At 49.5% G+C, this 20287-nt stretch overlaps 6 protein-coding genes across 6 annotated transcripts; 2 read left to right on the forward strand and 4 right to left on the reverse strand.

Moving 5' to 3' along the window:
• Positions 1 to 764: 764 nt before the first annotated feature.
• Positions 765 to 1262, reverse strand: J7337_010643 (uncharacterized protein; the record flags this gene model as incomplete). Its single annotated transcript, XM_044828218.1, has 3 exons — positions 765 to 776; positions 800 to 975; positions 1049 to 1262. The coding sequence occupies 3 exons, from the start codon at positions 1260 to 1262 to the stop codon at positions 765 to 767; spliced, it is 402 nt and encodes a 133-aa protein (XP_044676772.1).
• Positions 1263 to 3931: 2669 nt separating this feature from the next.
• Positions 3932 to 5356, forward strand: J7337_010644 (uncharacterized protein; the record flags this gene model as incomplete). Its single annotated transcript, XM_044828219.1, has 1 exon — positions 3932 to 5356. The coding sequence occupies one exon, from the start codon at positions 3932 to 3934 to the stop codon at positions 5354 to 5356; it is 1425 nt and encodes a 474-aa protein (XP_044676773.1).
• Positions 5357 to 5651: 295 nt separating this feature from the next.
• Positions 5652 to 6905, reverse strand: J7337_010645 (uncharacterized protein; the record flags this gene model as incomplete). Its single annotated transcript, XM_044828220.1, has 3 exons — positions 5652 to 6594; positions 6649 to 6744; positions 6811 to 6905. The coding sequence occupies 3 exons, from the start codon at positions 6903 to 6905 to the stop codon at positions 5652 to 5654; spliced, it is 1134 nt and encodes a 377-aa protein (XP_044676774.1).
• Positions 6906 to 7617: 712 nt separating this feature from the next.
• Positions 7618 to 11604, reverse strand: J7337_010646 (uncharacterized protein; the record flags this gene model as incomplete). The annotated part of the gene is made up of 5 exons (XM_044828221.1): positions 7618 to 7635; positions 7688 to 8365; positions 8422 to 11365; positions 11415 to 11508; positions 11574 to 11604. 5 exons carry the CDS (start codon positions 11602 to 11604, stop codon positions 7618 to 7620), a joined length of 3765 nt encoding a protein of 1254 aa, XP_044676775.1.
• A 2256-nt stretch (positions 11605 to 13860) lies between these two features.
• J7337_010647 (uncharacterized protein) lies at positions 13861 to 15561 on the forward strand (the record flags this gene model as incomplete). The annotated part of the gene is made up of 1 exon (XM_044828222.1): positions 13861 to 15561. One exon carries the CDS (start codon positions 13861 to 13863, stop codon positions 15559 to 15561), a length of 1701 nt encoding a protein of 566 aa, XP_044676776.1.
• An 867-nt stretch (positions 15562 to 16428) lies between these two features.
• On the reverse strand, positions 16429 to 18360 carry J7337_010648 (uncharacterized protein; the record flags this gene model as incomplete). Its single annotated transcript, XM_044828223.1, has 3 exons — positions 16429 to 17798; positions 17852 to 17979; positions 18029 to 18360. The coding sequence occupies 3 exons, from the start codon at positions 18358 to 18360 to the stop codon at positions 16429 to 16431; spliced, it is 1830 nt and encodes a 609-aa protein (XP_044676777.1).
• Positions 18361 to 20287: the final 1927 nt, after the last annotated feature.

Consider the following 20287-nt stretch of genomic DNA (forward strand, 5'->3'; position numbering starts at 1 on the left):
CTCTACCTGGGTATTTGACCACTCTCACCTCCTGTCGTCAATACAAAGAAAGACCTTTATTACCTTAGGTATGTAAGGTAAACGAGACAATATCATGCAAAATTCTTGAATGCATTCATTACTGCTTTTGATTCTTCCTCCATCTGATCCTATTACCTAGGAGGGCTTTACGGTTCCCTCAAGAGGGACCCAGTCGAGGGTATTCTTTCATTGGTGTGCGCAATGGGATCAAGATCTCAAGCTGTGGGGGGGTAACAGCCACTACACCGTAAGAGTAGATCACCAAGAGACAGCAATATTCATACATAGCATCGGGTATCATATACATCAAGTCCAAACCAGAAGTAGCTTTCGCCAGTCATCAGCGCCTGAAAGGATTCCACCATTTCTTACGCACTGGTGCCTCTTGGGCATGATAGGCATACAATGGATAAGCGACCCTGTTCTCATATTCCTCCAAAGGCATCTGCTTCGACAAGCGTCGCCTGATCTCTCCCAACTTGGTTGAATCCGTAGCAACGGTCACAACGGAGACTCTGTTATGAGGTCCTTTTATTTCCGGCGAGTGCCGGTCTCTGGGGCCATGTCGATGATGCCGCTGACCGGAGGACGTCTGTCTCCGTCCCCGGCTATGGCTATGGCTCGTGGGCTTCTTGCTTCTGGTCTTGTCACACTTAGACCGCTCTTCTGTTGACCGTCTCTTAGACTTGGTTCCGGCTTTCTGGCTATGACGGCGGGATCTCTGTCGTCCTCTGCTCATGATGCTACCCCGTGAACTGGAACTTGATGTTGATCCTACTCTGGTTGACAAGTCATTCATAGCGCGAACGGCGTCTAGACTTGAGCCTGTGGATAGAGCTAGAAGAGACTCGCTGTTGATCGGCTGTCCTTTCGGGTCATGAAATGAGCGGACCACGTCGGCCAGGGTGATTGTGAGTTTCCTCACAATGCGTCTAAGAGCTGATCGTGCAGGAGCTGGGACAGGCTTCAGAATAACAACTCATGCATTTTTATACAAACGAAACCAATGCAGATAGAAGTGACTTACCATCGCCTTTTTCAAACCGAGAACCATCTTGCGAAAGTCGCGAAGCATATTCTCGACGCACTCGAGCTCTGTCGGATCGAAGTGAGATGCTCAGTGTTGAGCGCGTGTGACTCAATGGCCCCGGATCCTCATCTTTAGGGAAGCCGTTCAGAAGAGACAGGCACTTGGTGTAAGTGCTCAACAGGGAGTTGACAGCAGTTCCGAAATTACCCATAGTTGTTGAGTAGCAGCTCGAGGTGCGTCGTGTCGCTGGTCAAAGCCACGGCTTGCAACATACAGGCCCGAGATCACTCAATCAGTAGTTACCGTATATGTACATTGGTAGTAGTTCGCAGGTGGCAAGGAGTTGCCTGTCCCAAGTAAGAGACTGCACGTGGGCAAAGAAATCCTCCAGAGCCCACTGCTCGCTCCTTGAGGTACAGTGCAGTACAGAGTAGAGCCAGGCAGCCAGGGGCCAAGGCTTCTTACTTCTGCCGTGCTTAAGGTTGTGCTGCTGCACACAACCCACACTGATAGCCGTTACGTACATGATATGTACCTACAGTTCAGGCTGTTTTCAATTGCTACGTCTCAGGGTTGAAGATGAATTTGGCATGACCCATACTTAGCTACCTAGGTACATACATAGTAGCAAAGATGAGGCCTTGGCCAACCTCACCTGGTCTACCGGTTCCAACCGGCCCTGGTGTTGAATTTGGAGGTCCATGCCCCGTACAGAGAGTACTGCGCACACACAGGCAGTGAGTGACACACGCGCATGTATCCGTACAGAATAATGCGAATCTCTATGATTTACAAGGTAATTATGTACCATCAACCTCTGATCAGGACCTGGGGAGGAATCACATGCGTGCGGGCAACTTGGTCGATAACCTTGCATCAACGGTAGGTAGGCGCCGATAAGGCGTACATACATACATACATACATACATAAATACATACATACCTTACCGTACAGTACTGTACCACGCACGACCTCTAACTTACATGCATCCGATATCTGGACCACCTGTGGGACCAGGTGCATGGAGGAAGAGGCGATCTCATGCAACGAGTCGACGAGTCAAGAGCACATCACTTTTCTCGACCGCAATTTGGGGGCTCCCTCTTCTAAAGTACCAGACGGATACCTTACACGAGATACATTACACCATCAAGGTTGTCCAATCCAATGACGGGTCTGCCCTCGCGCCCATTGGCATCAAGTCCCTCCCGCTATTATTTTATGTAGTATGTAGCTACAGTATCCGTAGAGTAGCAGCTACGGAACGGGGCCCGCCAGACCGGAGAGGTGACTGAGTACGGATAGCGAGTGGCCATTCATAAGGTACCTTACAGCAAGGTAACTTAGTAGGTACTGTAGTACCTAAGGTAGTTAATGGACGGGTGCGGGTGCGGGAACTACCTACCTCCCAAGAGTCAAATTTTGTCCCTCCCGTCCAAAGAAAGTGGCAGGCTTGGCAACAAAGAGGGTGTGGGGGTGGACCAGCCAGAGGAGGTCTGCTAATCTGTGAGACCCCATGCACATGCGTCCATCAATCACCATTGCGATTCCGGCCACGATCACAATCATTGCGCAAGGGCCCTAGTATTTACATACATACATATCAACTCTTGAGTCTTTTGATTTCTTGCGCCCGCCCGTTACAGATCGCGTGGCCGCCCTCCAACTCGACTTTCTGCCTCTTGATAGTCTCCGTCTCCATCTCCATCTCCATCTCCATCTCCATCTCCATCTCCATCTCCGTCTCGACAAGCTTCAGGGACCAACCGTCAAGGGCCAATGGGAACTAGTAAAAGGGTGCGGCACGATCAGCCAAGCTTTCCATGTCAAGAGTTGAGACATTTTGTTTATCAATCGGACTCTGACTGATGTGGGATAACTTCTCACGGGTTCCATACCAGGGTCCCCCAAGGCAAGACAAGACAAGACAAGAAAACAGCGCGCCTTGCCCCAGCTAACCAAGATTTGGTTTGAGGGTACTCCGTACGGACGGCACTCGCGAAGAATTGTATGTATGCAACTTGACAACAGACCAACAAGATAACGACGCTATCTTCTCTTAGCTGGGACTCTACTGCATCCCCTGAGTTCCCCGTGGTCTAGCGTGGACCTAGATTTCTTCTGGCAATGGCCTGGAGTTGTGATTGTTCTCACCGCGTTCCATGACTCTACCCTCAATACATGGAGGAGATTGTTGATCGTGGCCATGGGCAATCTCTGCTTTTATCCTCTCGGTGTTACTGGGCATGTACCTCAAGCAGTCGCTGGCAGCCACGGCTAACCCCCACTGTCTATAATCGTCGGCTTGTGGTGCCATGACCACCTGCGGGTCTTCTACGTGGGAGTTTGTGATGCCATCAGCCGGCCTGCGGGCGCAGCCGGTCTAGGATTCGTGGGTTGTCCGGATGGCGAGACCAGTGCGGATGATAACGTCTCAAAAGCGGACCCTGGATATACCTAGAAACCGTTAACGGTCTACAGCCTCTCGCGTGCTATCATGCCACTGTTTCCAGGTACACCTGCCTGGTATTAGGTACTGTCCTAACGCGGCCAGACGGAATCACACAACCCCAACATCCCTGGGGGTTCAAATCTCGACATCGCCCTGCTTTATGATTAGAGCCGCCCGCCTACCTTGCCCTGCCTTGCCTTGCTGCACCTACCTACCTACCTACCTACCTACCTACCTACCTACAAGTTGCTGTTGTTTTTTTCTTCTTCCGTGCTCCATCTCTCATCTAAAAAGACTACCCCGTCCCCATTCATACCCATCTGTACCCATTCTGTCCATATCAGGCTCATACTGCCACCGACATTTCCATGGACGACCTATCTCGCCCTCGATTCCTGTCTTCGATACCTTGGTTTGACGCAACTTAATGTCACCCTCACCCTCTCGCTCTCCCCCACCGGCCTCGACGCCGCAGCCCGACGAGTCTCAGCTACCAAAGGGTCAATGTCGGTATATCCTCATGATACCTGAGCTCAAGGGTCAGCGGTGCGGCTGCATGGGGTTCGATCACAACAAATCTTTGCCAGGCGCCACTTGCAACTGTGGTCATCTATCCTGCTTTCATGTTGCCAATGCCGATACCCCAACACCAAGCACTAACAAGTCCGAGATCGATGCGATTCAACAGCGAGTACGAGCCTTGGAAGAACTCGCAACCCCACGAGACCGTGATCGACTTTCCCATGTTGTTCGTCGCATCAGCGAGCTGGAAGAGACGGTCGAGAAGAATAAGGACGAAATCGACACTGAACTCAAAGGCTCATACCGCAACGCATCTGCTGCATGGGCGCTTGTTACACAATTGCAGCAACAGATTAAATGCTTGGAACAAGCCCTTCGATCACAAGGCGAACAGCTGGCAAGGACAGGGAGCGAAGTGGACGATTTGCGCAATCGTCAACTTGAGCTGCTAGATAGTGACGAGTGCTTGGAAGAGAGGATCGAAAAGTTGGAGAGTGCCGAGCCTTTGTTGTCGCCTCCCCAAGACCCAGATCCAAGCGGTGCCACCGTCAATACCTTTCATCTATCGCCCATAACCACTGTCCCCTCACAGCTGCCGTTAAACTCAACACACAAATTGTCGATAAAGCCTACCGCATCAACCCAACCCCCAAGGTCATGGACAGTGCATGTGTCCTTGATGCCATCCAAGGACACGCCCTTCCCATTTGAAAAGGATACAACCTCATACAAGAGATGCTTATCCCGTGGACTTCATCGTATGCTCGCAGTGGAAGGAGATGATGCCAAGTCTGTCACAGAGGCTGTATCACGAGCATTTGAACCTCTACTCAAAGGACGGCCGTGGGTTCCATTGCAAGCAAAGCTTTGCGATGCTGAGCGTCTACAAGGCTTGCCAATGTTAAGGCCCCTGGAGGCCAGGCTCGTCCACGGTCCGTACGACCGTGCGTTCCTCAAACAACACTGCGCCGTGCTGGATGCTAGTGGCAAGATGGACTCATTATACATTGCAATGGAGCATGACTCCTTATCCTGGAACTTCTTGAAGAGGTCCCCGGTCTACCTGGACGGGCTAGAGTCCGCATGGGAGCGCGATAGCGTACTCGACAAAAAGGACGAGCAAGACCCGTTGTCCAGGGATCACGGCGATGAGGGTGATGAGTCACCGCCCGCCGGCAACATCGTTGGAGCTTTGACAGGTCTGAAGCGTAGCATGTCTGAGATTTCATGCTCGTCTCTCGATGACACCGAATTACCGTTGGCCAAGTTGCCACGAACATGCAAGACATCTCAACTCGAGATGCGGCGCGGCGTAGAAACTGCAAGGTGATGTGCAGTATTGGAAAACTGGAAATGAACGACTTGGGTTTCTTTAAGGACAGGTGTAAACATCATGAAAGCGACTTTTTTACCGGCATACAATGGGGCGTTCAAACATGTGCTTGGGCAAGTACTGATACCTCGGGCATAGCATTGGCCTTTTTTCTTCTTCTTTGTTTCAAAAGCGTGGCCGGGTTTGGTTAGGTTGAACAGGAATTGGAATTAGAATAAGAATATTAGATGATAGAGTGGCTATTTATGTACAAGAACAAAGAGTCTGACCATTACTGATAATTCCATGGGTTTTAAACGTCTTCGAACTCTATCTCCTCGCTGTCTTCGTCTTCTTTTTGCTCTTCAGTATCTGGTCCAGCCAGTTTCACTTTTTTGGCGGCAGGGACATCTTCGAATAAGTCTTCTTCTTCTTCTTCGTCGTCGTCCTCTTCCTCATCTGATCTTTCTTGTGCTATCTCCGCCTTGAGCTTCTCAAATATGTCGTCTATTTGAGCATTGGCCACGGCCGGTGCTGCTGGGCCAGCATCTTTGCTGGACTCCTTCTTGACGATTGATGCAGTGCCAGGAGCAGCGCTTGCTGAGAAGGACTCCCCAGTGACTGTACTATTGGACATCCACGATGGAAGAGCATTTTGCTTCGCTATCTGCTCCTTGCGCGCCTGCTCTGCCGCCTTCTCGGCTTCTGTAGGGCCATCTGATGTTGAGATGTTAACTGCAATCGATTGCGGCCCTGTGTTGGTCAAGCCCTTGACCGCCATAGGTCGGTTCGCGCCAGAGTCTACTGCAGTAGTCTGAGCGCGCTGGTGTGTTTCGTCGCGCTTCACCGGGCGTGCTTTGGCAAATGCGCGATCGAAATCGCATTCAGGAATGTGGACGGCGTCGATCTTGGGAAGCAGTTCACTAATGAATTTGAACTGGTCATTGAGTCGCGTTGACTGCTCGTGCCCAGTCGATGTCCGGTCGGCCTCAAAGGTCAGAACATGAGAGCAGCGGTGGCATAAGAACCCTTCCGGGCCAACGTTGTCCAGAACCTCCATCGCCGTCCATTCTGCTTTGCAAAATGAGCAAAAGTACTCTTTTTTCTCGCTCGCGACTTGCGTAGTACCCTGTACTTCTTTATCGATAGTGTAAACGCGCCATTTGATGGCGTCTATTGTGGCTCGGTAGTCGATGTAATACCATGTTTTGTTGCTTGGTCTTGGGTTGCCTTCTCGGAGTTCTGATCGTGTGTGTCTGTACCGGGTCCAGTCAGTCAAGAGCTATTCGGCCGATATTCCCTTCACATACACCACCAAGAATCGATCCTCGCGTAGCTTTCCGCATATCTTGTGGAGTTCCTTTGTGTTGGTAGACATCAAGTAGGCCAAGTCATCGTCTCGAAGCCTAGCAAGACTCTGTGGTTAGCAGCCAAGCACTTTTCCAGCACAGGAGTGTAATAGTCATACTCACGCCTCATGTAGAATAAGCGCATCGATCACTAGTATGTCACGGGTTTCGTAAAACGCCCGCGCAACGGACTTGATAAGTGTGATTGCGAGATCCATGATGATGTTGGTTTCATGCGAGAATGTGATCGCGAATATCATGTGCAGGGGTATAACTTAGAGGTTTGATGACGTAATCAGAATATCATATATATAAATAAAAACTGCAGGCAACCAAGGGAAGAGTCACAGCTGTCTGCCTGCCTACTACCTAACCTGCCTGCGGTATTATTCATAAGCTTAGTAGATACGAGGTAAAGAAAGAGTTTCAGACGACAATAGTCCCTTAGGTAGCAATCAAGACTTGGAGCTAGATAGTCACGACGGAGGTTGAAATAGGCAGTGTCAGTTGATTAGTTAACAATGGGAACCATCATTCTGCCATAAGCTCCCCTTTGGGACGCCTCTATATCTACATTCATCTGACACTACAAAGCAATGCACCAACGCCAAGCAAGCCAGTCGGGCATGAGCATAAAGGAGAGTCTTTGTTTGGGTCTGTTCAGCAGAAGCCTCTTTACCTAGTGGCAGCCACAAAAGTCGGAGATAGGTTGAGGAATAAACAACTTGAAAGTGTAGATTCATCACTTAATATCATTAGGCCTGCATTATTTATGCTTAACTCAGAGTTGCGGTGCTGAATGGCATAATGGCTTCCTTGGCCCATACGAAATTCCATGTCTCTTCCACGACGTTGTGCGCCAGACACCCAACTTTCCCCCTCAAGGTCCGAGAGGAATAATCACAAAGATTCTAACTGCTCTAGCTTCACCTACACATATTGCCGCAGCTGTTTCATGTTGGTCAGAAATTGTCAAGGCCAGTAGAATAGGGAAACTCACATCTAGAGTAAGGGTTCTTGAACTATTGACCTCCTGGTCTCGGTAAACACCCACCAGGCTATCGCTGTCTTGGAATAGACCTGCCTTGAGACTGATCACAATGAATTGCATACCTGGACCACGGTGGTCCTTGATGTACTTCTTGATCTTGTCCACGTTGGCGTTGTCTAGAGCGGCGTCCACTTCGTCAAGAACAAAGAAGGGGCTAGGCTGGTAGCTGTGAATAGCAAACAAGAGTGCCAGTGCTGCCATTGTCTTTTCGCCTCCAGACAAGTGCTCCATATCTCTGAAACGCTTCAGAGGCGGCATGGCATGATATTTAATACCGGACAGATAGGGCATGTCCGTGTCTTCCTCGATGTCCAAATAGGCTTGACCACCAAGAGGGTATGCTTCTGACCGGGTGAGATCCTTGTATACATGTGATATTTGCTCCTGGATATGACTGAAGGCCTTGTTAAAGAGGTCATATCTTTTTTGCTTGACCCGGTTGAAGACCTCTTTGGCTTCGTGTGCCGCTGTTTTTGAATCTTCATACTCCTGATCTGTGACTCTCAGCCGGGACTCAACGCTTTCTAACCTTTCCATTGCTCGCATGTTGGGGTTCAACTTCTCGAGCTCCGACGTCAGATTCGTAATCTTCTCTGATAGACTTTCTTCAACGCTCGGGTCATCCGACTGCATAGTGTTAGCGTTATCACTCACTGACTTTAAAAACAAACATTAGTCCTTACAGCTTTAAGTTCGTCGTCAAGTCCACTAAAGTCAATGGTAATGCCGTGATCATCAAGTGCCATGCCCATCATCTCCTCATCATCGTCCTCATCGTCTATGTCCATGGCATCTGGGTCCTGGTTAAGCAGACGGTCGTCATTGGGTAGATTCTCCAATGTGCCCTCCGCAAGCGGGATGCGGATCTGCTCTAGTCGGCATCGTCGAAGTAATGCCGCTTTGCTAGCGCTGTTCTTCTGAACCACGGTTTCAAGGGAATTGATGTCTTTCAGATAAGCTTCGATGTCCTTTGACCGCTTTTGAACTTCGAGCTTAGCCTCTGACACCTTCTGGCTCTTTTCGGTGAGCTCTGACTTATTCTCGTCTAGTGCCTCGCGAAGAGCTTCCAACTCTTCCTGCTCCTCACGCATCGCATTCTCAATGGCTTCCTTCTCTCTTGCATAAGACTTGATATCGTTTCTGAGCTTTCGGACATGGGCTTGATTGCGATCAATTCGCGCAGTAGCAGCTGCGTGACGTTGCTGCTCCCACTGGAGTCGACTCGACAGTTTTTGCTTTTGGACTTCGAATTCATTGCGCTTTTCAGAGACCTCCTGCTCCAGCTTGCCTTGCGAGTCACGGTAGCTTCGAATATCGCTATAACCGAGTCGTCTACAAAAATCTGCAAACACTTCATCTTCAACTCGTGCGATGGCAGTCCGAAATTCTTCGCACGTGGCAGTGGTGCTTTCAAGCTGGGATGCCTGTTCTTTGTATTTGGGCTCGAGCTCTCGAAGTTGCCTCTTTTGATTGTCCAGTTCGCGCTTCTTGCTAGCATGGTTCTTGTTGAAGGCTGCCAGTTCGTCTTTGATGGCTGCCAACCGCCTTTCGAGCCCGGACAAGTCAATTTGAAGGGTTTCTTCTTGGGAGCCCCGGCGGTCAGCCTTGGGTAGTCGGTCAATCTCATCCTTAAGCTTGGTGGCCATTCGCTGGAGATTCTGAACATCTGCCTCTTCGAAACGTCTCTTACTCTTCGACTCGGGTCCACGACCACCTGTCATCAGGCCTGCTTTATGGATGATGTAACCTTCCAATGTCACAGCTTTGACGGGAATCTTTTTTTCGTAACAAATGTGCTTGGCAATATCAAGAGTGTCACACACAACAGAGCTTCCACATGCATACGACATGGCACGCTCAACGGAAGAATCAAAGTCGATGGTATCAATCGTCAGCCGAGCGCCAGAAAACCCCTTGACGGCTGTGTTGACTGCGTTGACCTTGATATTGTCCAGAGGGATGAATGTCATGGGCTGAAATCTTTGTTCCTTGAGGTATTGAACACATTCCACGCCGATTTTCTCGGAGTCGACGACGACAGCATCGAAGTCTCTCCCAAGTGCCACAATGACAGCTTCATCATACTTTTTCTGCTTGGGTTTGCATAGGTCACCGACTCGACCACGGACACCTGGAAACATGCGCTTCAAAGAGGTTACCATCTCTTTCATCCTAGCTTCCCTGTCGTTCTGGCGCCGACCATCATCAGCTTCTCTAAGCTTTCTAGCGACATCCTCGAGCTTCTCCTCAAGCTCAGTTCGCTTCTGATTGGTCCTGACGCGTTCTGATTGGAGTTTATTGAACTCCTTCTTTTTAGCTTCAATCTCCTGCGAAAGGTCTTTAGAGGTCGCCTGCGCTGCAGATTTGCGTTCCTCGATGCTCAATAGCTCTGCCTCAATCTTTTCGATGCTTGCCGCAATGCTATCGACTTTGCCTTTCAGATTATTGACGGTTACTTCATCTGCTTTGCGCTGCCGGTCAAGGTTCTCAAGCTTGGCCTGATTAGAACCGGTCCTGGACATGAGCTGAGTGCGCAGTCTGTTGTACTCTCGGCGATCCTCATCGCTGATCTCGCGGCCCTGTTTCTTCATTTGTTCTTTGTAGTCGTTTTCGAAAACTTGGCGGGCCTTCTCTACGCTGTCAATATCCTTCTGGACCTGGCGAACAACCTCGGCCTGCTCGTCGCGTTCCCTGGTGGCCTTGGCGATTGCAGCCTGAAGTGTTTCAACTGCCTGCGTAGATTCGTTGATCTTCTCCTCGATGGGAACAAGACTGTTCTCTTTATCCTCGATATTTCTTTCTTTGGCCTTGATCTCTTTGTCTAAACGGGCAACTTGCCTGTGAGCGGCAGCCTGTTCCTTCCTGGCCGCTTCAAGCCTCTTTTCAAAAGATTCCACATTGCGGCGCAGTTCTTTGAGATTTTCCTGATGATCCTGGATAGCGGCAAACGAATCCTCCATGGCTTTCTGGAAATGGTATAGTTTCCACAAACTATGTGCAACTATTGCCGCATCGCGCTCATCAGTCTTGTTCTGGAAGTTGTCTGCTTCCTTTTTCTGTTCCCTGTATTGCTTAATTTCCGAGTTGATGCCACGTCGTCTATGAAGCTGGAAGTTCTGGTTCTCGGCAGCCTGTTCAGCCTCGAGCTGTGTCTTCTCATATTCTGCCTTATACTCAAGACTTCCCGAAATTTGTTCGATCAGGCGCGTGAGATCCTGAGGGGATTGCGAAGCAATGGCCTCAACATCTCCTTGGAAGACGAGAAAGTTTCGTGCCTTGATAAGAATGTTCTCACTCTCAAGAGACTCGTTGTATTGCTGGGCTGTGACAACGCGATCGTTGATTCGGTACTCGCTGGCTCCTTGGTTCGTGATGGAGCGCTTCCATTTCTGCTCCTCACCAGCATCGTCTTCGTACACAGCCATGACCCATGCCGTTTTGGGGTCGCCACGGGAGGCTTTATCGTTACCATCAGCGTCACCGTTTGCGTGGCCATTGGTCTGCGCAGAACCGTCATCATTGATCTTGGCCGTTTTCAGGACTCGTCCGCGGTAAACGAGGTCTTTGAGGTGGGCAGAGCGTAGATGTGAGGACTTGATGCCCAGGACGAAAGATATGGCGTCCATGCTAGAGCTATGTTAGAGAGGCTCACTGGAGAGCGGGAGAAGCGGCATACGAGTTAGACTTGCCAGATCCATTGGGTCCAATGATAGAGGTGAAGTATGAGTCTCCGAAGAGAAGAACATGATGCCCTTTGTACGATTTGAAGTCTGTGGCGCAGGTTAGTTTAGATGGCGATCGTCTCGTCTGAGATTACGCGTGAGGGAAGACACACTAAACAACTCCAGACGGATAAGTTTGCCCATGATGAGGTCGTGGGGCAGCACGGCCGGGTATCTAGGAAAGAGAGTGGAAGGCGTGTAGTCGTGTAGTCGTGACCGGAGAATATGATGCTAAGGTAGGTTGATTAGAGGGGTCACTCCTGGTCTTGAGCTCAACCCGTAGTGTTGATTGAGGGCGCGTCAAAGTGATGGCCGGGGCTCGAATTGCGCAAACGAATAAAGCCGGAATCAGGAGCGCGTGGATGGTATGCGCAATAGAGGCCGACTTACGTTGCGAGATATGACAAGGTGCAACTAATAGCATGCATTATAGACTACGAGAATAAGCGACGGATAGGTAGTCAAATCTCTGCGCGTGCCAGGAAAGTTGAAATGAAGTGTAACGCGTCGCGCGACTCGGCTTGAGTTTGGAGTAGGTTTCCGATTGTACAGTACTTGATGAGTCGGGGGCTACCTTACCTCCTACTGGTAGCAATTGCAGATGCGGGACCTTGGTTTCGAGCCAATCAAATGAGACCCTACCTTTTCGACACCTAAGTACCTTATCTAGAAAATGCGAGTCCTTGTTGCCTCAGGCTTTCAATCATGCTAGCGCTTCAAGATGAAGCCTTCAAGCACCGTCTGAGGGCAGGGTATTGATCCATAGTGTTCACCAGATCAAATGCTTCCATCGGACATAAGCGACACGCATCAGCTGTTGGATGCAGGATAGATAGGCGGGCAGGCTGAGACTAGGATGTAATCCAATATGTGGTCTAGAATTCATTCATAGCCAATTAGGTTCTGAGGAATCACCACGCAATGTCGAAACAAAGCTTGAAATCAATTCACATGATTACATTATCTTAGCACTTTGTGACTCGAGACTCTGCAAAGACCAAAGGGCAGTGCCATATGGGTGCAGGGTCGATTAGCCAGGTCTGGGAACGCCATCAGCCTACACGATACAGTGGAGGGCAAATGAGTACCAAACAACAAAGTTCCTTCATTATAGTGCCTCGATACATATTGTAAGTGAAGAGGATCTATGATACAACAACTTACCAAGTTACATGCCAGTGGGAGGGAGATCTTTCCTGGCCGCAAGAGGCTTGTTTAATGGATGCTATTTTAATATATCTGGGCGGATCGTCGTATACTAAGCTGAACTTTACTTATAAACATTCTATAAGCTTTAGAAGAATATCTTGTAATACTCTTTAGCTAGTACATCTTTCTGACGTATGATTATTAGTCCTTTGTTCATTATAAGTACCTACCTTACCTACCTAAGGTACCTTCATGCTTTACCTAGGTTGAGAGCTGCCCGGATATGAACATGCACTCTTGTTCTTAGCGTAAGTGCATGTGTAAATGTCTCCACTTCCCCAACAAGCAAGCTTTCAGCCCAGTCATTTTAGTTACATTTCATCATCGGCCCCGGGGTCCATCAGCTTAGGTAGGTACATACCTAAGTTAGTACAGTAGGTAAGTAGGTAGGCAGAAAACTCAGGACCTTGACCCTGAATGACAAAAGTATTTAGGCAAGTCTAGGTAGTCTAAGCTTGGGGGACTCTTTGCTGAGTTCAATTTAGCAGCCTCTTCCAAAGTCTCACTTGTAAGTTTTCTTGCTCCTCTAGGCTAGCACTGACTGACTGACTACTGAATGAATTAAGTCACTAGACTCTACCTAGGTTTCTACCTAGGTTGGTTGAGCTGCTGGCGTTGGTGGGCTTTGCCTGCTTCATACCATGCGCATTCTAACTACCAGTGCCTATCCATCCCACGTGCATGCTTCGTCACCGCTGGTGTTCTCTCTTGGTTTCACCTCGACTCCATCAAGCCTTTCTTCCACTTCCTCTTATCACTACCCCGATTTAGTTCCAATCTTGTCTGTCTCATCTCGTCTCGCCTCGCCTTGCCTTGCCTTGCCTTGCCTTATCTTCAACCTGGATAGGTCGCTTTTATTATCTGCTTCTCGAATCACCAGACCCGTTGGTCCAGCTCCAAGCCTCCAAGTGACACACTATTATAATCTGCTAGCTACCTACTCCCTGTTCACAGAACAGAGCTTGTCTCAGGATCCTATATAAGTATCCGTGTCGCACTCCCTTGCACTGGGTACCCTCTACTCCTGCCGCCCCTAACACGCTTCCTCTCTGTCGTGGGTATTCCCTCTTTGGCCAGTACTGCCTTTACTCTCCTACTGTATTGCCCAGCTGACACATATTTCTTACCAAGACAAAAGCAACCACTTATACTTCGCTCTCAGCACGTGGACTTGGAAGAAGCGCCCGAATCATGGATGACGATACAAAGGGAGTCTCGGGTATTGCCCCAGGCCTCAAATCCGACAATATCTCAACCGATAGCGAGATCATCCTCACGCCTGATCATGAAGCTCCTTCGTCTCCGAACAACCCGCCCGCCGACTCTACCCTTCTTGACACTCCAATGATGGGTGCCACGACGCCCAGAGGCTCGATGCACTCGAGAAACCCGTCCTTTTCTGGTAGCAGTTCCAACCATGAGGACTGGGATGGCCTTCCACCTCTTGATCGCCTATCTGTGCTTGACCTTCTCGACAACTTTGCTCTTCCCCAGCAGCTCGAGAAGCTACAGAAGGGCATCTCAGCGCAGACGGACAAGGTCAGGCGTTCCAGGGAAGCGATCAAGACCAAGACACAATCTGCTCGGGATCGCATGGTCGAGGAGTGGAGACGCCGGGTCCCCGAGGCTGATGAACAGCTCGATCGGTACCGCAAACAGATGCAACGCCGTGTCGATAAGCTCGGGAAACGATGGAACGATACAAAGGTTATCAGTGTCAGAGAAAAGGTGTCCTTTATCTTTGGTGTTATGAACATATTCGTCAGCGGATACCTCATTGGCGCATACCCAGAATACTTTCATTTGTGGTACACCGCACAACTCTTGTATTTCATGCCAATTCGATTCTTCACATATCATCGACGTGGCTACCACTACTTCCTCGCAGACCTCTGCTACTTCACCAACCTACTACTGGCTCTCTCGATATGGGTATTTCCCGGCTCGAAGCGTCTCTTTACCGCCTCATACTGCCTGGCTTTTGGTAACAACGCAGTCGCCATTATCATGTGGCGCAATTCACTGGTCTTCCACAGTTTCGACAAAGTTACGTCGCTGTTCATCCACATCATGCCATGCGCGACCTTGCATTGTATCGTGCACTTGTTTTCGCCCGATGAGCAGAAAGAGCGGTTCCCTGCAATTTGGACCATCAAGAATTCCCCTCCAGGCTCCCCAACCGCATATGCTAATGTAGTCTCGATGCTTGCTTGGAGTTCCTTACCCTATATCTTCTGGCAGGTCTTGTACTACATCTTCATCACTGTGCGCCGAAGAGACAAGATTGCGGCTGGTCGGCCAACTTCATTCACTTGGCTCAAGAAATCATATGCCAAAACCTGGCTGGGAAAGTTTGTACTCCGACAACCAGAGCACATGCAAGAGGCAACCTTCATGATGATTCAGTATTCCTATGCTCTTCTGACTATGCTTCCTTGCCCCTTATGGTTCCTGAGCCGCTGGGCTTCTGCAGGCTTCCTTATGGTGGTCTTTACTTGGAGTATCTATAATGGCGCCACATATTATATCGACGTATTTGGGGTACGCTTCCAGAAAGAGCTAGAGGCTATGAAGGCCGAGGTGGCTCAATGGCAAAATTCTCCCGAATACATGCCACTATCGCCTCTGCTACATCCCCGACCTGATGCATCCTCAGTCTCTCGCCAAGCTCAACAGGTATTGGCTCCCTCAGCATCTGCTGGCCAGATTCCGTCCATGAATGAGGTTGATCGAGAGAAGGACTTGATGGAGGGAACGTCTCTATCTAAAGATGATGTAAATCGGTCTGTTAGTGTGGACAAAATCCCTCTTCTAGACGAAACACGAAGCTCTTCTGCTACCGGAGTTGTTGGGAATTTAGGTGACACAACACGTGGCAGACGAACGCGTTGAGCTTGGTTGATAACTTAAAAATCATACGTTTGCGCATGCCTTTGTAGTGGCATGGATTGGTTATGTGATGAGCTCCTTACTTACCTTTTTCTATTATAACGGTTTGTGATACTAAAGCAGTGCGATGTTACTAGCGTTTACTGAACGTTTGCCTGTCAATTGATTCTCACTGAAAGATATAATATTAGTTAAGGATACTCCAAACTACTGTGTTACTTCAACAGCTCTCCTTAGTTGCATAGCACTGTCGGCCTGAGCGAACATATGCAAACTAGCATCACGTAAATAATATTTGATCACGACGAGCACCACAATTAGGGGGAGACCGTTCGCTGAACCTGAATGAGGAGGTTTGCCCCCGTCAGATTCATATTCATCAGGCATCTATCTACCTTCCCATAGGGCAATCCGCTGTGATGTGCGGGCCGAAGGGCCTAAAGAACAGAAAACAATCGCTAAAGCTCGCCCCCTTGCTCACTTGACCTGCCTGAAAGGTAAAGAGAGACACCTTTCCATCGTTAAACCCATCCTTTGATCCAAATGGGGTGTCATGATCCGTCACAAACCCCTGAGTCCCAAAAACCAGTAAAGCACTCCTGCCAACACCGCCTCCCTAACCCACTGAAGCACCGAGTGAGTTCTGATACAACGCCAATAAATGCATAATGCAACAGCCTTGGGGGTATGAATTGTAGCACACAGTATGCGACTTTCAAGAGTTCCAGGAACCCTTTGCACTGTGTCTGTAGTAAAAATGCGCATTCCATATGGTGTATGGTCATAGTCTAGAGCGAACATATCGAAATGCTTCTGAGCAACTCGTAAAAATGATGCAAGGTAACACCTGATCGTCATCGGCTGGAAGACTCAGCGAATAATGGCCAAGTCGGCAAGCCGACCTCCATTATCTCCGTCTTCTCGGGTCCCAGGTCTGCGGCCGAAGGTGGACCAGAATCTCAGGGTCTCATCTCCAGCGCCAGTCACGATTGTTCGGCCATCTGGGCTCATAGCCAAGTAAAGTACACGATAGGTGTGGCCTGTGAGGCTGGCCACCTGGGTCATGGAAGGATACTTCCAGACAACAATCTGATTTTGGCTGTATCCATGCGTGGATACGATTTCATTCGAGTTTTTCGACCAAGCAATATTGCAAACCTGGCTGCCTGTATCGATCTCGTTGATAACTGAGCCCTTGACCGTGTCGTGGAAGATTATGCGACGGTCGGCAGTGCCACCTCCAGAAGCCAGCAGGCCACGCTGATGGGGCGACCACGATATTGCTTTGACGGCTGCGGTGTGATCTGAAAACTTCCAAAGCGGTGTCTCCGAGAGCTTATCCCAGACCATGAGCTTGTTGTCATTGCCACCACTTGCTAGTTGGCCGTCTTCGCAATTCCATTTGAGTCCACAGACTTCTTGTTTATGGCCGACCAGTTTCCTCAGCCACTGATCCGGGGCCCGCACATCCCGATGATAGATCAACCGATCGCGGGATCCAGATGTGAGAATGTGCGTGTTCCAAGCGAGAGAACCTACTCTTGCTGTGTGTCCGGTCATTGTTCGTAGCCTGCGAGCCTTTTCCGCGTCCCAGATTTGTACAAGGCCTTTGCCCGTTCCTATAGCAAGGTGTGTACCTTTTTGAATCCACGAAACGCTTGTGACAGTGTCATCATCAAGTGTGCAGAGCTTGTTGACTTTGCTAGTTTGCGCATTCCACATGTACACACTAGAGCCCAGGCCAACTCCGAGAATGTTGGCGCTTCCCCAGTCGACTAAGTTAAGGTAAAAGTCATCGGCTAGTTCGGGAGCATCGAGAACCTTGTAAGGAACCTTACTGACAGCTCTGGGTTGACGTCTGGGGCTCAGTAGCATTTGTTGACTTCCAAACCGCACTGGCGACAAGCTGTAAATCTCACTCCGAGTATCAAGGTTGGGACCATGCCGGCTTTGCGGTGTCTTTGAGGGAGTAGGGTGCCCCGCGACCTGATTGTGATGTCGAGGTGACATGTACGAGAAGAGATTTTTGTGAGGAGTAGAAGGTGTTAATGACGATGGCAGTGATGGAGCTGTCGCATTTGTGGGAGGAGTGTGAGCCCGCGTGCCATCATTCGTGGGAATATGAGAGCTTGCAGGAAGGGTTTGGGTTGGGGTGAGAGTTGGGGTAGCTGCTTGCGGTACAGAGGTCTCGAAGAGCTCAGCACGTAGCAGGTGGGAAAAGGTCCGGTTTGCTTCCTCCGCTGGCATTGCATGTCAATATATGGATTAGACAGGGTCTTTAGGAATCACATACTCTTCTGAAAATGGAGCTCGCCATGCGGTGTACGTTTCTTTTGTTTCGATGGTGTGGCAGGAGATCCATCCTCATGCAATAGACTAAAGCTTGCTTGCAGGTCCTGGCCAGAGCGGGTCGGAATGAATCTGCAGGATGATGAGCATATGCGGCAGTCAAGGCAAGGGGTCAACAAACCGATCGCCATTTATTCGCTGCCGCTTACGATGGGGGCTAGCACCTGGGGTGCTCTCACGTTGCGGACGTTGAAACTCTCGGAGCAGCGCACTATCGACGGCATCGATGTCGAAAGGACTCGCGCGGGCACCTTCGCTTTTCCTTGCATTGCTGCGTAGAGCACGGTTTGTTGCGTTATCGTGGCTATGTCGGGGTTCTAAGCGGGCGCGATCTAAGCGGGGAGGTGTAGATGAGCGTGGAGTGGCGGTATGGCTCTTGGATTCGTCGATAGCTCGCTTTGCTGATTGATGATTCAAGCCAGTCATGCCCGCGGCTTCTGGAAGCGTCGCCATAGTTGCGATACTGGCGATACAGTTTGCAGTCGAGGTACTGAAGGACTGTTGTAGCAGGTGGTGTTCAGGGTGCGCGCGTATTGAGATGAAGATTGTAAGGCAGTCGTAGGAGCGTCGTTTGGTTATTATTGATCAAGCGATGAGTATAAAATGAGAGTCGAGGCGAGACGGTGAGGGTGCGGTCCCAAGCACCGTCCAGCTAATATCAATCTTTGTTCGTTGTAAGGCGTTTATCGCATCGTCCCGATATTCTCGCAGAAACCCAGACAGGAACTGGAAACGTTGATCACAATACTCGATGACGTTAATAAAGCGTGCTCGTACTTAATCGATAAAAGTAATATTATGCTGAAGAGGACCGATAGCCGTGGACTGAAGAAAGCGAAAAGGGACAGCCTGTGATGATGCACGACGCGATAGTCGACGATATGAGACGTGAGGTGCAAGATCCAAGTCGAACAGAGCCAGCAGTAGTGGAGGACGGAGGTTGAAGCGGAACGGGTGAGGTGCGGTAATGTCCAGCGCTGAGGTGGTGCTGGGCAGAAATGCGCTAGGGGTGGCGGGAAGAGGGTCGCAGCTCTCGTGAGGGATGGCTGTTGCTTGTTGCTGCTGGAGGGAGGTTGAACTGGGGCTCTCATCGCGCGCTAGAAGCCGCCTGGCCAATCAGATAGCGTAGACATCGGAACCAAACTCTCTGTGCCCCCCGGACGGGCTTGACAAGGAGGGACCGCGGGCGACCAGGAAACGCGCAGGTCAACAACAACAACCAAAATAATAGCAGAAGAAACGTGATTCTGTTATTGAACGCAATAGACCTGAACATAATAACACGCGATTGAGTGGATGGCTATTGTTTGCCATGGGCAGGTGCTTTATTTCTCGATGGAACTTACAGGTGCTCAATTGTTCTTCCCCGTTCCTTTTCTTCTTGAGACCGTTGAAACTATATTGTTCCTGTTTCCCCTCTCTTATCAGGAGGGTCCGTCTTGATTCATGATACCTAGTAGTACTCCGTACCTTACTTACCAACATACCTAGGTACTTAGGCAATCCGGGTATTCGGTTGGTGCCGGCGAGCACATGGCACGGCATCTGTCTGCCTTTGCCATGGTGTCAGCTGCTGCGTCATTCTCAACGGCTGTGAGGAAAAGAGGTATCGACTCTGGAAGGAATCATCACCAACAATCGCATGTTGTGCATTCGATTTCGATCTCAACAAGAAATAGAACTTTGACGAGGTATATATGATTATTTCACAGCCCCCGTAGTGATGATTGAAATTGATACTACTAGCCATTCAAACAGGTAACCATAACAAACGTAAGGATATAAATATGTTGAATGTTATTAAGAAGTGCATACATTCGCCTCGTGCATGACTTGCACGTTTACAAAAACAACAACATGCACATGGGCAGTGCAACAAGAAGGGTGCGAGACCCAAGAAGTGAGAGAATTGAGGCTGATTCATTGCAATACCCACGAATATTTGTAAGGCCTGCTGCCCAGATGTTAGACGATCAATTGTTTTTATTTTGTTTGTATCTGATCTGGACAATCAATATCTTCGGAGCCGGTCTCGGAGCAGTCCGCAAGCTAAGGTAAGGTATGTATAACAAACAAGCGGGACGTTCCGCAGCTAGTTAGTCCAAACCTCATCGTTTGACGATCATGAGGGCGACATGCTTTACTCACCTTCAGCATCTACGGATATACATACGTATATCGACATATCCAAGGTGCCTACGCATCTAGACATCAGTGATCTTGAACCAATGTAGTTAAGTCAGTGACTGGATCGCAGCTGAACGTAACACGCGCGTATATAGCGCGATCTCTTTGCCCCAGCCTTCGAGGCTTAAGTCAATTGGTTGGCTCTGAACTGTCATCGATTGCATTGCTTGTTTGTGTCCTTTGTCTGTGGCCT

The sequence above is a fragment of the Fusarium musae genome, chromosome 8, assembly GCF_019915245.1.
Source record: "Fusarium musae strain F31 chromosome 8, whole genome shotgun sequence".
In the NCBI taxonomy this organism is placed as follows: Eukaryota; Fungi; Ascomycota; class Sordariomycetes; order Hypocreales; family Nectriaceae; genus Fusarium; species Fusarium musae.